This window comes from Poecilia latipinna, unplaced genomic scaffold (assembly GCF_001443285.1).
Source record: "Poecilia latipinna isolate Pla-1442-1.1 unplaced genomic scaffold, P_latipinna-1.0 Scaffold2471, whole genome shotgun sequence".
Taxonomy (NCBI): domain Eukaryota; kingdom Metazoa; phylum Chordata; class Actinopteri; order Cyprinodontiformes; family Poeciliidae; genus Poecilia; species Poecilia latipinna.
Window position 1 is genome coordinate 6,313 of NW_015115087.1, and position 12,406 is coordinate 18,718.

A 12,406-nucleotide genomic window follows, 5' to 3' on the forward strand; every position below is an offset into this window, starting at 1 on the left:
CCCGTTCTTTGTTCTTGTAATGCTCTGTGTACACTGCATCATTATTTTATTTAATTATGTACGTTGATATTTAATTTTACAAATAACTAAAACACAAGAACGAAAGAGCACGCAGAGCATGCACATTGCTCTTTGATTGTTTTTGTTCAAAGTGGCAGTGGTAATGTCTGCCATGGTGTCAGACTACCTGGCTTCATGTACTGGGATAGAGAGTGAAAACAGTCACGATGAGCGCCTTCTGTTTGGTTACTTCTTGCTTGTTGCTCCTTGGTCAGTGTTCATGGTTGAGCGTTATTTACCGTCAGGGCATTGCCTCAATTGCTATGTTTAATGGTGCAGACAGTGGTGGCTTCTTATGGGCAAATGCCCAGGGCGTTATGTTTTTAGGGATGGCATGAGACCATCACACTTTTCAGCACATAAATGGAATATTTAATATTGGTAAAATGTATTAAGTATTTAATATCTAGGTGTTTTTATGGGAATTAGGATCTTTCAGATTATTTTGAGAAGCAATTTCGATCATATTTTACATTTTATTATATCATGTAGCATGGGCCGCTGGTCTTGGTCTTGATTCGATCTCGACTTCCCTCGGTCTTGGTCTTGACTTGGTCTCGGACCCTAAAAGTCTTGGTCTTGTCTCGGTCTCGATACACTCGGGTCTTGTTCTTGTCTTGGTCTCGGGTTAGGTGGTCTTGAACACAACACTGAAGCACACTTTTAAATATGTGCACAGCCACGTTGATCTTAAAATCCAACTCTTGGAAATTCTCCATGGGTTACATGGAACAACTCAAACCAAAACATAATTACATTTTTGTAGCCTAATATGCCTTATGTCACAATTACACACAAGAATTAATTGATCTGGATTTTCCTCATTAAACATTTTGTTTGTAAATTTCATTTTGTTTTTTGAAATGGAAAATATGGGAACATTAAGATGTGTAAAAAAACAAACAAGAAAACAACAAAAAAACATTGTGCAAACAGCCTCCTTGAGATTAGCTCATAGCCACAGATGCAGCGTAATGTTTGCTGCAGCCTGCTTTGTGTTTTGGTTACTGTTTTCATGGTTTGTTGCCAGGCCAACCACTTACCTCAGGGGTGTTCAGTCCTCAAGATCCTACAACTTTTAGATGCATTCCTGCTCTAACACAACTGAATCAAATGGCTGATTTTCCTCACCAGCAGTCTTTCAGCTCTGCAAAGGCAACACGCCATTCGTTAGATTTAAATGTGTTGGACCAAGGGACACATCTAAAAGTTGCTGTAGGCTGGCCTTCGAGCCTGGATTTGAGGGGAAGTCTTGAAGTAGACTGTGTGTTCAAAGTTTAATTTGTTCTGGTGTGTTTTTTGCAGGTACCCTGTAGTGGGGGTGTATACTAGACAATCCTTGAAGAAAACCTGTTAGAGGCAGCAAAAGACTCGATACTGGGGTAGAGGTTTGCCTTCCAGCAGGACACTCACCATACATATACCTCCTGAGATAGTATGGGACTGTTTAGTTCAAAACTTGTTCATGTTGGAACAGCCTAGTTAAAGACTCAACTAGAGCTAAATCCATTTGAGTCTTTGGTTGAGCTGTTCAGTATATGTACTGTTTGGAATGCAGTAAATATTAGCTAATTGAACAATTACCATCTATTCTGACTCTTGGGTGCATCATTCCCACCAGCCCTGCTTAATCCTCTTTAATCAAACTCCGGGTTTGATTAAAGGGGGAGTTCATTTGGGGAGGTGCGTAATCGAACTGTGATGGAGATGACAAAACAGAATCCTCCAACAGCTAAAATCTGACCACTTCCTTAGAAAAATAAAAAAATTTAAGGAAGTTGCGCTCACTGCTTTCTTCCAAGGTCATAGTTTAGTTTCCTCAAGTGATTCTGTGCAGTGCCATCATAGGCGGGGCGAGTGTTGGGGTGCAGGGGAGATTGTTCAATATTGGTTGGTTTGATACAGTATAGTGTGAAAGAGAACTGCAGAAGCTGAAAATGGAACAAATGTTGCAATTTGGTCACCAGTTCAACCAGCCTTAATGCCAGCAATATAATTGTAGGTTGGTTTGGAACTAAATGTTTGGGAACTTTGTTACTGGTTCTGGTAAAGTCATTACTAAACTGTCACTATATGTCATGGCAACTATTGGTAGCTGCCATGACATATAGTGAAAGGCAGTTCAAGCAGATATATTTTTGCAATGAAATCATGTTGTTGAAATGAAAATGATGAGTTTCATTTAGGGATGCTCTGATCAGGTTTTTTGATGCCGATTCTGATGCTGATCACCCATGAAGCCGATCTCTGTCGATCACTGATCTTTGCCGATCGCCTGGATTGACTGTTTATTTTTCGCGTTAGTTATAAATGATACTATGTGATCTGGCAAAATTAAAAAGTGAAAAATTCACCTAATTAACATAAACATGTAACATACTTGCAGGTACAATACAGCAGCTACTCAGTCAAAAGAACTGAAAAACCTGCAACCAGTTAAACAACATTTAACAGTAAGGCTCTCAGTACCATAAATTATACGAGTCAAATAAGTCCCAACACCTCCTATATCAAATGATGTCTAGAAAAAGAGGGAAACATTCATTCAAAGGTTGCATCAAAATAAACACTCCTAAGTTACTGAATCAAAACTTACTAAATTTAGCTGATTAATGCTGGTTCTGATAGGTTGTTTCTGACTGAGCGGAGTAATTCTGCAGAACACAGGAGGAGGAAAAGGAGATGGATCATTATTTATTTATTTTTTTTCATAAATTATCTCATGTTTGGACATAGCGAAAGTTTTAATATGTGAAATCTTTGTTGTTGTTTACGTTACATGCTGCGACTTTAAGCAGACGTTCCGGGTGGAGCAGAAACGGAGCTCCGTCTGTGAAATATTACCACCAGTACCGCATAGCAGCGGTTCAACAGCGAGAGCAGAACCAGCGTCTTTCACCGCCAGCTCAAAGACTTGAATCGTTTTTCGGGTTATTTGTTTAGCTTTCTGACCATCATGCTAATCCGGGTGAGTGTCGGTAGTTGTGCGCTGCTTTACTGGCCGATCCGGATGTCAATTTTTCCTTGCTTTGAGCCTCGATGTAGCCTAACTGCGTCAAATGCTTGTTTTTTGCAAAATGCATCAACATTTCGCAAAATGTCGATGCAAAATGCATCGACATTTTGCATCAGCGTCAAAATGTTGATGCATTTTGACGTGCTTCACCCACGAGGTAATTTTCCGCTGCAACACCCAAACTTCCCCGTTCACTCAGTGTGTTAAAGTTCCACACAACAGGATTTGTTGCTGCTCGCTTGCGCAGTGTGTAGAAGTGAGATACAGGTGATTGTTTTGGTGATTGGCAACAAGAGACAGTGATCGGCGGTCACTGATCATACACTTTTTCACGGAAATCAGCCGATTATGATTGGTGGCCAATCGATCGGCACACCTCTAGTTTCATTATTTTCCAACAACTGTATAGAATACTCAGCAACTGTGCTTTGTGATCTGTGTGTGCAATAAGCCTAAAGCAACAAGACTTTCACCTGTTGGGCTAAATTTGTTCACTTATATAAAATAATGTGGCCTGTCACAATAACAAATTTTTGTTGGTCCCAGAAATTATTGCAATAAACAATAGTATTGTCATTTTGAGACCACTGTTAACTAATAGCATAAAAATTGCAGAACAATGAAAATACACCCTCTCAGATGTCAATAAACTAACTTTGAAAGAACATTTAGCACTGGAACCAGAAGACCTTTTAAATACAAAAAAATTGGAAGGGGTATTAAGGGCTTTGCATTAGGCACTGTTCACTTTCAGATCCTCTGGTTCACCAATGCATCTAAAATGCGTCAGTACATTTTAGGTGCAGATATGTTGGTTGTATTATTTAGTTGCTACTGTTTTGCAAAAATAATGGTGCCACAGGTTCAGTGGTTCACCACGGTCATTCAGTTTGAATCTAAAGTGCTGCCAGACAGCAGCTGTCATGTTCCAGCGTTTCCCTGGCTCCTGCACCAGGCTTTATGTTACACACTGTGGTAGGAGGCCACAGTAGGCTTTATTGACCATCTACAGAGGTCAATAAAGCCATCTCAAAATTGAAAGCAAGTAAGTCACCAGGTGGAGACGGATTACCAGCTGAATGGTGTAAAATTTTTAGGAGATCTATAACACCTTTTTTGTTAAATTGTTTTAATCATGTGCTTACAGGAGGTGAGACTCCACCATCCTGGAAACAAGCAATAATATCCGTTTTACCAAAACCAGGAAAGGATAAAAGTGAGTGTAGTTCATACCAGCCCAATTTGGTTTTGAACATTGATTATAAAATATTCACTTCAATAATTGTCAGTAGACTAGAAAACATTATCCCCAAACTGATTGATACAGACCAAACAGGATTTATTAAAAATAGACGTACACAGGATAATGTGAGGCGAGCGTTACACTTATTCGACATCATGAACAGAAATAATTTGAAATCTTTAGCAATCAGTTTCGATGCTGAAAAAGCCTTTGATTATGTGCGATGGGAATACTTATATCTGGTTATACAGCGGTTTGGCTTTAATTACACAATCATAAGTTGTTTAAAATCAATATAGAGTTCACCAGTTGCCTCCATCAAAATAAATGGCAGCCTTTTAGGCACATTCCCTCTGAAACGAGGATGCTGGCAAGGATGCCCTCTAAGCCCAATTCTCTTTGCATTTTTTATAGAGCCACTTGCTCAAAAAATTAGGGACCCAGAAATTAAGGGAATCATATATAAGGGAAGAGAATACAAATCATTTCTATACACCGATGATGTCCTGGTGACCTTATCTAACCCAGATGCCAGTCTACCTGTCCTCATGTCTTGTCTCCACCAATTTGGATTTTATTCAGGTTATAAATTAAATATTGGAAAAACTCAGACCCTCTGCTTTAACTATTCACCCCGAGAGGATACAAGTAATCGGTTCAAATTTAATTGGAATACAAAAACCATGAAATATTTAAGTGTTAATAATACAAAAATATTAAACAAAATGTACAAAACAAATTATGGTGCTATGACTAATAAAATAAAAACTACACCCTTTTTTAGAGAGACAGATGGGCTCCCCTGATGCTCGATTTATATAACCGAATAGAAATCATAAAAATGATCATTTTACCTCAACTGTTGTTCCTTTTTCAATCTTTATCAATATAAATTCCTAACAAGCAGTTTAATGAGTGGAACCAGATCATCTCCAGGTTTATATGGCAAAATAAGAAACCAAGGGGACGTTATAAAATGTTACAATTACCAAGAGATAAAGGAGGAATGTCACTCCCATGTTTGGAAAATTAATACAGAGCAGCACAACTGCAATTTACGGTTTACTGGTGTGAAGAGGGGTATGAAGCAAAATGGAAAGAACTAGAATTAAGTCAAATTGACATCCCTCTGCAAGCTCTGCTGGGGGATAAACACTTCAAGACCATATATTCAGATGAGTTTGTGTTTCCACAAAAGTCCCCCTCAGCATCTGGTTTAGAAAGTTCACAACCCACTTTTAGAGAGGGAAAACTCGGTTATTAAGATGGATTGAGCACGATGGGGATTTTGTACCAGCACAACTTGACTCAAAATTCAATCAACTAACCAGAAAAGGCATTACATCGTACTGCGTGATTTATTCTGGAACTGATCTGGAAAGTTTCAAACAACTGCAGGAAAAATTTGACCTTGACAAATGATACTTTTTCAGATACTTGCAGCTCAGGTACCACTTTAATAAGAACATTAAAATATTGAGAAAAAAAATGATCAGGACCTCATTAATATCTTTATTAATGCTTATAAAGGTAAATCTTATAAGAAGAGGCTGGCCAGACTATATGTGTGCTTAGAAGCCAATAAAAAACATCAACATTATATATTAAAAATACATGGGAAAGGGAGGCAAAAATAATGCTGACGGAGAATGAATGGCTAAACATATGCCAAATTAACTCCACCACCACTAGCTCAGGACATTGGAGGGAATTTTCATGGAAGAATATTGTTAGGTTTTTTATAACCCCCATAAAGAACATTTTCTCAGACCAGCAGAGCTGAATCTGGGCTTTGTTGGAGACGATGTAATAATGTGATGGCTGCCCATTGATTTATTCCTATTGGTTAGAAGTAGTCAAAGAGATAAGGGTAATTCTTGGTTTTGAAATTGAGCACAACTTTAAGTAATCTACCAAATGAACTCAACACTCAGGATAAGTACCTGTTGAGAATACTACTGATAGTAGGAAAGAAATCAATAACAAGAAAGTGGCTTAGTGGGAGCTCACCGACATTGAGAGACTGGTCAGTCACTGTAGAAGAAATATGTGAAATGGAAATGCTCACCTTCTCCCCAAGACTCCAGGGAAACAAAATTCAAAAATGTTTGTTGAAATGGTTAATATATAGGAACTCAAAAGTATGTTGAGTATAATTAATTCATTATTCAGGGTGGCAAATGGGGTTTGGTGTTGAGCGGTTTGGCAGGAGTTGGTAATTCTGGAAAGAAACTCTCACTGACTCTTGATTCTTCAGGGAACTTTACATACATTGTAACCTGTTTGTCAAAACTCTGTTTTAGTTTTAGTTTTTTTGTGATGTATTGCTGTCTCCCTCCCTTGGTTACCTCTTTGTTCTGTGTGCTGTTTATTGTCCTTGTGATTTTTTTTTCCTCTTCTTTCTTGTTGTTATGCTTTGTCCTGTATAAAAGTCTCATCAATAATAGTATTAAAAAAAGGGAGAGAAAGGCAGGAAGAAACGGTAAATCCGCTAAATTAAAATGAGGTAGATAACTTTCATTTATCGTGCAATTAATTGATATATTGTTTATTGCAACAGGCCTATTTGTCATCCGGTCTTTTTGGTAGAAAGAGAGAGAGACGCTACAAAAACAAACAAGCAATATGATCACCCTCATTTTAAAAACCTCATTAAGCTAATTTTAATTGATTTATTGTCTATTGCAACAGGCTTACTGGGCATAGCATCGTTGTTGCATGTTTTCCTAGGATCATCCAGCCCTGGTCTGTTGAACATTGTTCTAATGGGTGTTCTTCTATAAAGGTTTTAGTCAGACTGATGAAGAAATCCTTGAAATACTAGAAAATGTAACTGGACCCAGGGAGGTACTGAATACAAATGTATGCATTTTATGCCCCACCTTATTTTGAAAAATTTCAGAAAATCATGCATCACTTCAAAAGTATGAGCTGTTTGATGTTGATCTATCACAAACTCAGTTAAACACATTGAAGTTTCTGTGTTAATGTGACAAATGTGGAAAAGCTTTGGTGGTGTGTCCATAAAAGAATCTTATGTAAAACCTGTAGCATCTGGCTAAAGTTTACATGGGTGATTAAAAGAGGTCAAAGCTTTCTGGAAACACAGTCTCACTTCAATTGTTTTCATCTGAAGGCATAAGTAAAGTTGTATTTGATTTGAGTTGGTCATTGTCATATTTTGTTGTATCAGCCCAAACTTTCCTGCTGTTGCTCCATAAAGCTTTCTAACAATCCACAAGTGTTGCTCTTCACTTTTCTGCCATAACATTACATCAGTAAGTCACTGACAGTTACTTCCTGTCCTCTCTTCTCAACAGAATCCTGATATCTTCATCATGAAGAAAAAATGTAAAAATCGCCGCCCCACCATGATAAAGAGGGAGTCTTCTCCTATCAAGCCCTCCCCCAACAGAGAGACTCTCACATACGCACAAGCTCAGCGAATGGTTGAACTGGAAGTGGATGGCCGAGTGCACCGGCTCAGCATCTACGACAAGCTGGATGTCATTGCCGACGACGACCCTACGGCTCAGGAGATCCTGGAGTGCAATAGCAACAAAGAAAACAACGAGAAGCCCCAGCAGGTTCTGGTTCGCTCTGTACGCCTCAAAATGAACCAGCAGAAGAAGAGTGGTGCTCTGACTGCTTCACATGGCAGCAGCTTGGGCGGCCTCCTGGAACCAAAGGTCAGGATGGTGGAGTATAATCTCCCAGTGGTGCCAAAAAGGCCGGCCATGTATTACAAATACTCTGAGAGGACGACCGAGGAGTTGGATGAGGAGGTGGAGTACGACATGGACGAGGAGGACTACGCCTGGCTCGAGATCATTAACGAGAAGAGGAAGAGTGAGGGCATTGGCCAGGTGTCACACAATCTCTTTGAGTTCCTCATGGACCGCTTTGAGAAAGAGTCGTACTTGGCTACACAGGGCCAGAGTGACCTGCAGACGCTGGTGGATGAAGATGCTGTTTGCTGCATCTGCATGGATGGAGACGGAGCTGATAGCAACGTCATTCTCTTTTGTGACTCGTGCAACATCGCCGTGCATCAGGAGTGTTACGGTGTGCCGTACATCCCAGAGGGTCAGTGGCTGTGCCGTCATTGCCTACAGTGTCCGTCACGGCCGGCCGAGTGCCTCTTTTGCCCAAATCGTGGAGGAGCTCTGAAAAAGACAGATGATGATCGCTGGGGCCACGTGGTTTGTGCCATGTGGGTCCCCGAGGTTGGCTTCTCTGATACAGTTTTCATCGAGCCCATTGATGGCGTCCGCAACATCCCCCCCGCCCGCTGGAAACTCACATGCTACCTGTGCAAAGCCAAGGGCGCTGGGGCCTGCATCCAATGTGACAAGATCAATTGTTACACCGCCTTCCATGTCAGCTGCGCCCAGAAGGCGGGCCTCTACATGAGGATGGAGCCCGTCAAAGAGCTGACCGAGTCTGGCACCACCACCTTTTCTGTGAAGAAGACTGCCTACTGCTCTAGCCACACACCCGAAGGTTGCGACCGACGGCCTCTCAATGTCTACGATGAGCTTCGTCTCAAGAATGGAGCCTGTTACAAGCGGGCAGAAAAGAGGGGGAAACCGCGCTCCAAAAGCTGGCAGAAGAAAAAGATGAAAAAAGCAGAGTCAGAACCTGAACTAGAACCTGAAACCCAAACTAACCCTGGGCCCAGCATCACTGCATCAAGGTAATTGATCCCAGACTCTCTTTTTTTTAAGAACATTTTCGAAGCGGAGAGTCCAAAGATTTAGTGAGAATTAGACAAATCTAATGTTGGAGATGTCCACAGTCTTAAGGTGTTCTGTTAGTAAATGTGTCTTCCTGTCTGGCCCAGTTTTGATGCCATCTTGAACCAGGTAGCAGTTCAGAGGAAGCGGCAGTTTGTTGAGCGGCTGCTGAGCTACTGGGTGCTGAAGAGGCAGTCGAGGAACAATGTGCCTCTGATCCGCCGCCTGCAGGCCAACCCTCAGCCCTCTAAAGCTCAGCAGCAGAAGGTCAATGCTGCCCATCACACTCACACCCTCAACACTTCAATGTCCTCCTGATACTGATCACAAACCTTGTGTGATGTCTTCAGGAGCGTATGGAGACAAACCAGGCTCTGAAGGAGCAGCTGAAAGTGTGGCACCGTCTGCGCCATGACCTGGAGCGAACCCGGCTGCTGCTGGAGCTCATCAGGAAGCGGGAGAAGGTGAAAAGGGATGAGGTAGAGTCAGTCGCTCCTCTCTCACTGTCTCAGCACTCCATTACTACTCGATAACTTCAATAACTGATGAAATATCTGCTTAAGTATTCCATTTGTCTCACAGATGTAAATCTAGAACATTTTCTGTCTTTTTATCTGACCCCGTTACTCTGAAACCCCGTGAATAAAAAAACAGTGCAGCTGATTAGCTTCATTGGATCTTGTCATCTTTAGTCCATTCATGAACCCATTACCTGGTAACTAATGCTCCAGTAATACAGTAATAATGACAAACCAGACAAGCCCTTCTAGTTATTTCAGAGATGGACATTAAATGCCACCAAAAAAGACAGATTGGGACCCCCAACCAACATCTGGCTCTTTGATGTCACTTGTCCAAATCTGGCCTTTCTAGATGAGGAGACAAACAAAACCCAGAAAAGACCCCTTTTCCAACTTGTCTCCACATTTTAAATAATGTTTAATTTTCTGTCCCTTTGATCGTTATGTTGTACTTTGTCATTCTGTCACAAAAAACTCCAGTGTGAGAAAATGCAAAAAGCTTCTATGAGGATAAAAAGTATTTGTCTGCTCTGATTAATCAGTTCCTGCAGCAGAATGATTGTTGTGAGCAGATGTTATTCTCTCTGCAGATAAAGCTGCATCAGTCGGTGCTGGAGCTGCAGCTGACTCCCTTCAACATCCTGCTGAGAGCCGTGCTCAGTCAGCTGCAGGACAAGGACCAGTACAGCATTTTTGCACAGCCTGTCTGCATTAAGGAGGTTTGTAACAGTCATTCTTCCGAAAGACTGTATGAAACAACTATTCAGATGTAACAGCATTTCTGTCTGAAAGTTTCATTTACAGTCTCTTAGAGCAGTGGTCTCAAACTGCAGACCACTCCCCTTGAGGGCCAGAGTCCTGCAACTTGCAGATTTGTCCCCCATCCTACACATTGGAATTAAATGGTTAGCCTCCATCTCTAGCATGCACTCCTGCTCTACAAATCTCTGCTAATGAGCTAACGTTGAAGCTAGGTGTGCTGAAGCAGGTTGAGATAGGACGCTGGCCCCGGAGGACTGGAGTTTTAGATGCCTGCTCTACATGTTCTCAGCCTTGTTGTGTCTTGTTTGCCCCTGCAGGTCCCAGACTATCTGGAGCACATCAGGAAGCCCATGGACTTCTCCACAATGAGGAAACGAATCGATTCTCACAGTTACTGCAGCCTGGATGAGTTTGAGGACGACTTTAACCTCATAATTAGTAACTGCATGACATACAATGCCAAGGAAACGTTCTTCTACAAGGCGGCTCAGAGGATGCTGGACCATGGAGGGGTCATCCTACGGAGAGCTCGCAGAGAGGTGGATAGGATCGGCTTTGACTTCCCCAGCTGCCTGCATTTGCCAGAAGCCCCACAGCTGGAGTCCCCAGCTCCTTTCTCCTGGGAGGATGGTGAGTGAATGCATCCGGTTAGGAAAGGAGTGTGAAGCAGGAGTTGGCAAAAATCATTTAACAATTTCATTACAGTTTAGGGGACTACTAGACTATCTTAAGTTCATTTAGTGAACAGAATAAAAACATAAGATTAAAGAACAGAATCCTTCTTTCACACTGACCCTATCCTGGAAAAGGAGACTATTCTCTCAACTTTTATTGTGAAGGATCTTCTGACAGTTGTTGAGTCTGAACTAACCATAACCCCCACACACAAGGGATAAGAGGAAAATCTAATATCTTGATATGTTTTTGCTATATACATGACATATATCACGATATTCTTAAATGAGCTCCAATGTTATTTTAAACTAGACTCCTTGCAGCTTGATGCAATAGTGAGGAAAAAAAAAAGAATGAGTAGTTTTGAGGTTTTTTTTCCCCATTGCATAACACTAAATGGATCATACCTACGTCTCCAGGTTTCACTTTAACAAACTAGTTCTACCGCGGCAGCGCGCCTATGAACAGCATGTAAAAGAATAGTCTGATTGGGGTGGGAGAGTAAATTTGTGGTACAACCTTTTGTGGCAATAGTTTTGCAACATGTCTTACAAATTACCTCATTTTGTTTGACATTCTCCATATAAAATCCAAACCATTGCCAAATTATTAATCCAGCGCTCCGTCTCTTCGGAACTAGACTAGTTTATCTGATTCCTCAGTTACCGTCTCATTCACGGCTCGCCTCAAACTCCTGCTGTCACCATGTTGTTTGTTTTCTCCACAGAGCGTGATTGGTAGAAAATTTTCAGGTTGGGAGGGGGGAAGTACTTGTGATGCATTCATAGGGTGTTGGATAAACCATACTGACAGTGAATTTGAAAGTTTATTATTTGAACGACAATTTATACTCGATAGTTGGATATAGCCATTTTAACTATTGTAAATTGAAAATATCGCGATACATCGAGTATACTCGATATATCGCCCAGCCCTACCACCCACACACTGGAGTTATGGTTTGCCTAAACACAGTGACAGTCATGAGATCACTACAACAAGCTGGAAGGACGTCTTTAGTATCTAATGCATGGAGAACTGTTCCCACTGAACCTCATGTTGGCAGCTTTTCATGCTGGATGTGAAACAGCTGAGGTGTCTCCAAGATGAGAGCCATGAATCAGAGATATGAGTAACCTTGTCTAAACCGCTGGAGGGAGTAGAGAAGGTGAGGCTCTGGACTCGACCCTGACCCAGACCCGTGGTTAGGAGGATTTTGACTTAGGGCTGAGCAATAAATCAATAACAATATATATGTCGTAGTCAATACCAATAGAAAATAGTAGTAGCACTCTGTAGAGGTGTGCCAATCAATCGGTCACCGATCATGATCGGCCGATTTCTGTGAAACAGTATGTGATCGGTGATCGCCGATCACTGTCTCTTATTGCCA

At 41.3% G+C, this 12,406-nt stretch overlaps 1 protein-coding gene across 8 annotated transcripts in view; it reads left to right on the plus strand.

The window, feature by feature from the left end:
- The window catches only part of LOC106937946 (bromodomain-containing protein 1-like), a 32,214-nt gene that overhangs the window by 5,769 nt on the left and 14,039 nt on the right, over positions 1–12,406 (plus strand). For 2 of the 8 annotated variants that reach the window (XM_015019715.1, XM_015019708.1), the window contains exons 1-6: positions 2,855–3,028; positions 7,640–9,015; positions 9,163–9,322; positions 9,406–9,534; positions 10,167–10,295; positions 10,656–10,968. In XM_015019715.1, the coding sequence (XP_014875201.1) occupies positions 3,017–3,028; positions 7,640–9,015; positions 9,163–9,322; positions 9,406–9,534; positions 10,167–10,295; positions 10,656–10,968 (2,119 nt within the window). In that variant the 5' untranslated portion in view covers positions 2,855–3,016. Of the gene's footprint in view, positions 1–1,365; positions 1,443–2,853; positions 3,029–4,223; positions 4,293–7,639; positions 9,016–9,162; positions 9,323–9,405; positions 9,535–10,166; positions 10,296–10,655; positions 10,969–12,406 lie in introns of those variants that run through there. The other 6 variants (XM_015019709.1, XM_015019712.1, XM_015019710.1 and 3 more) reach the window with 5 other exon arrangements.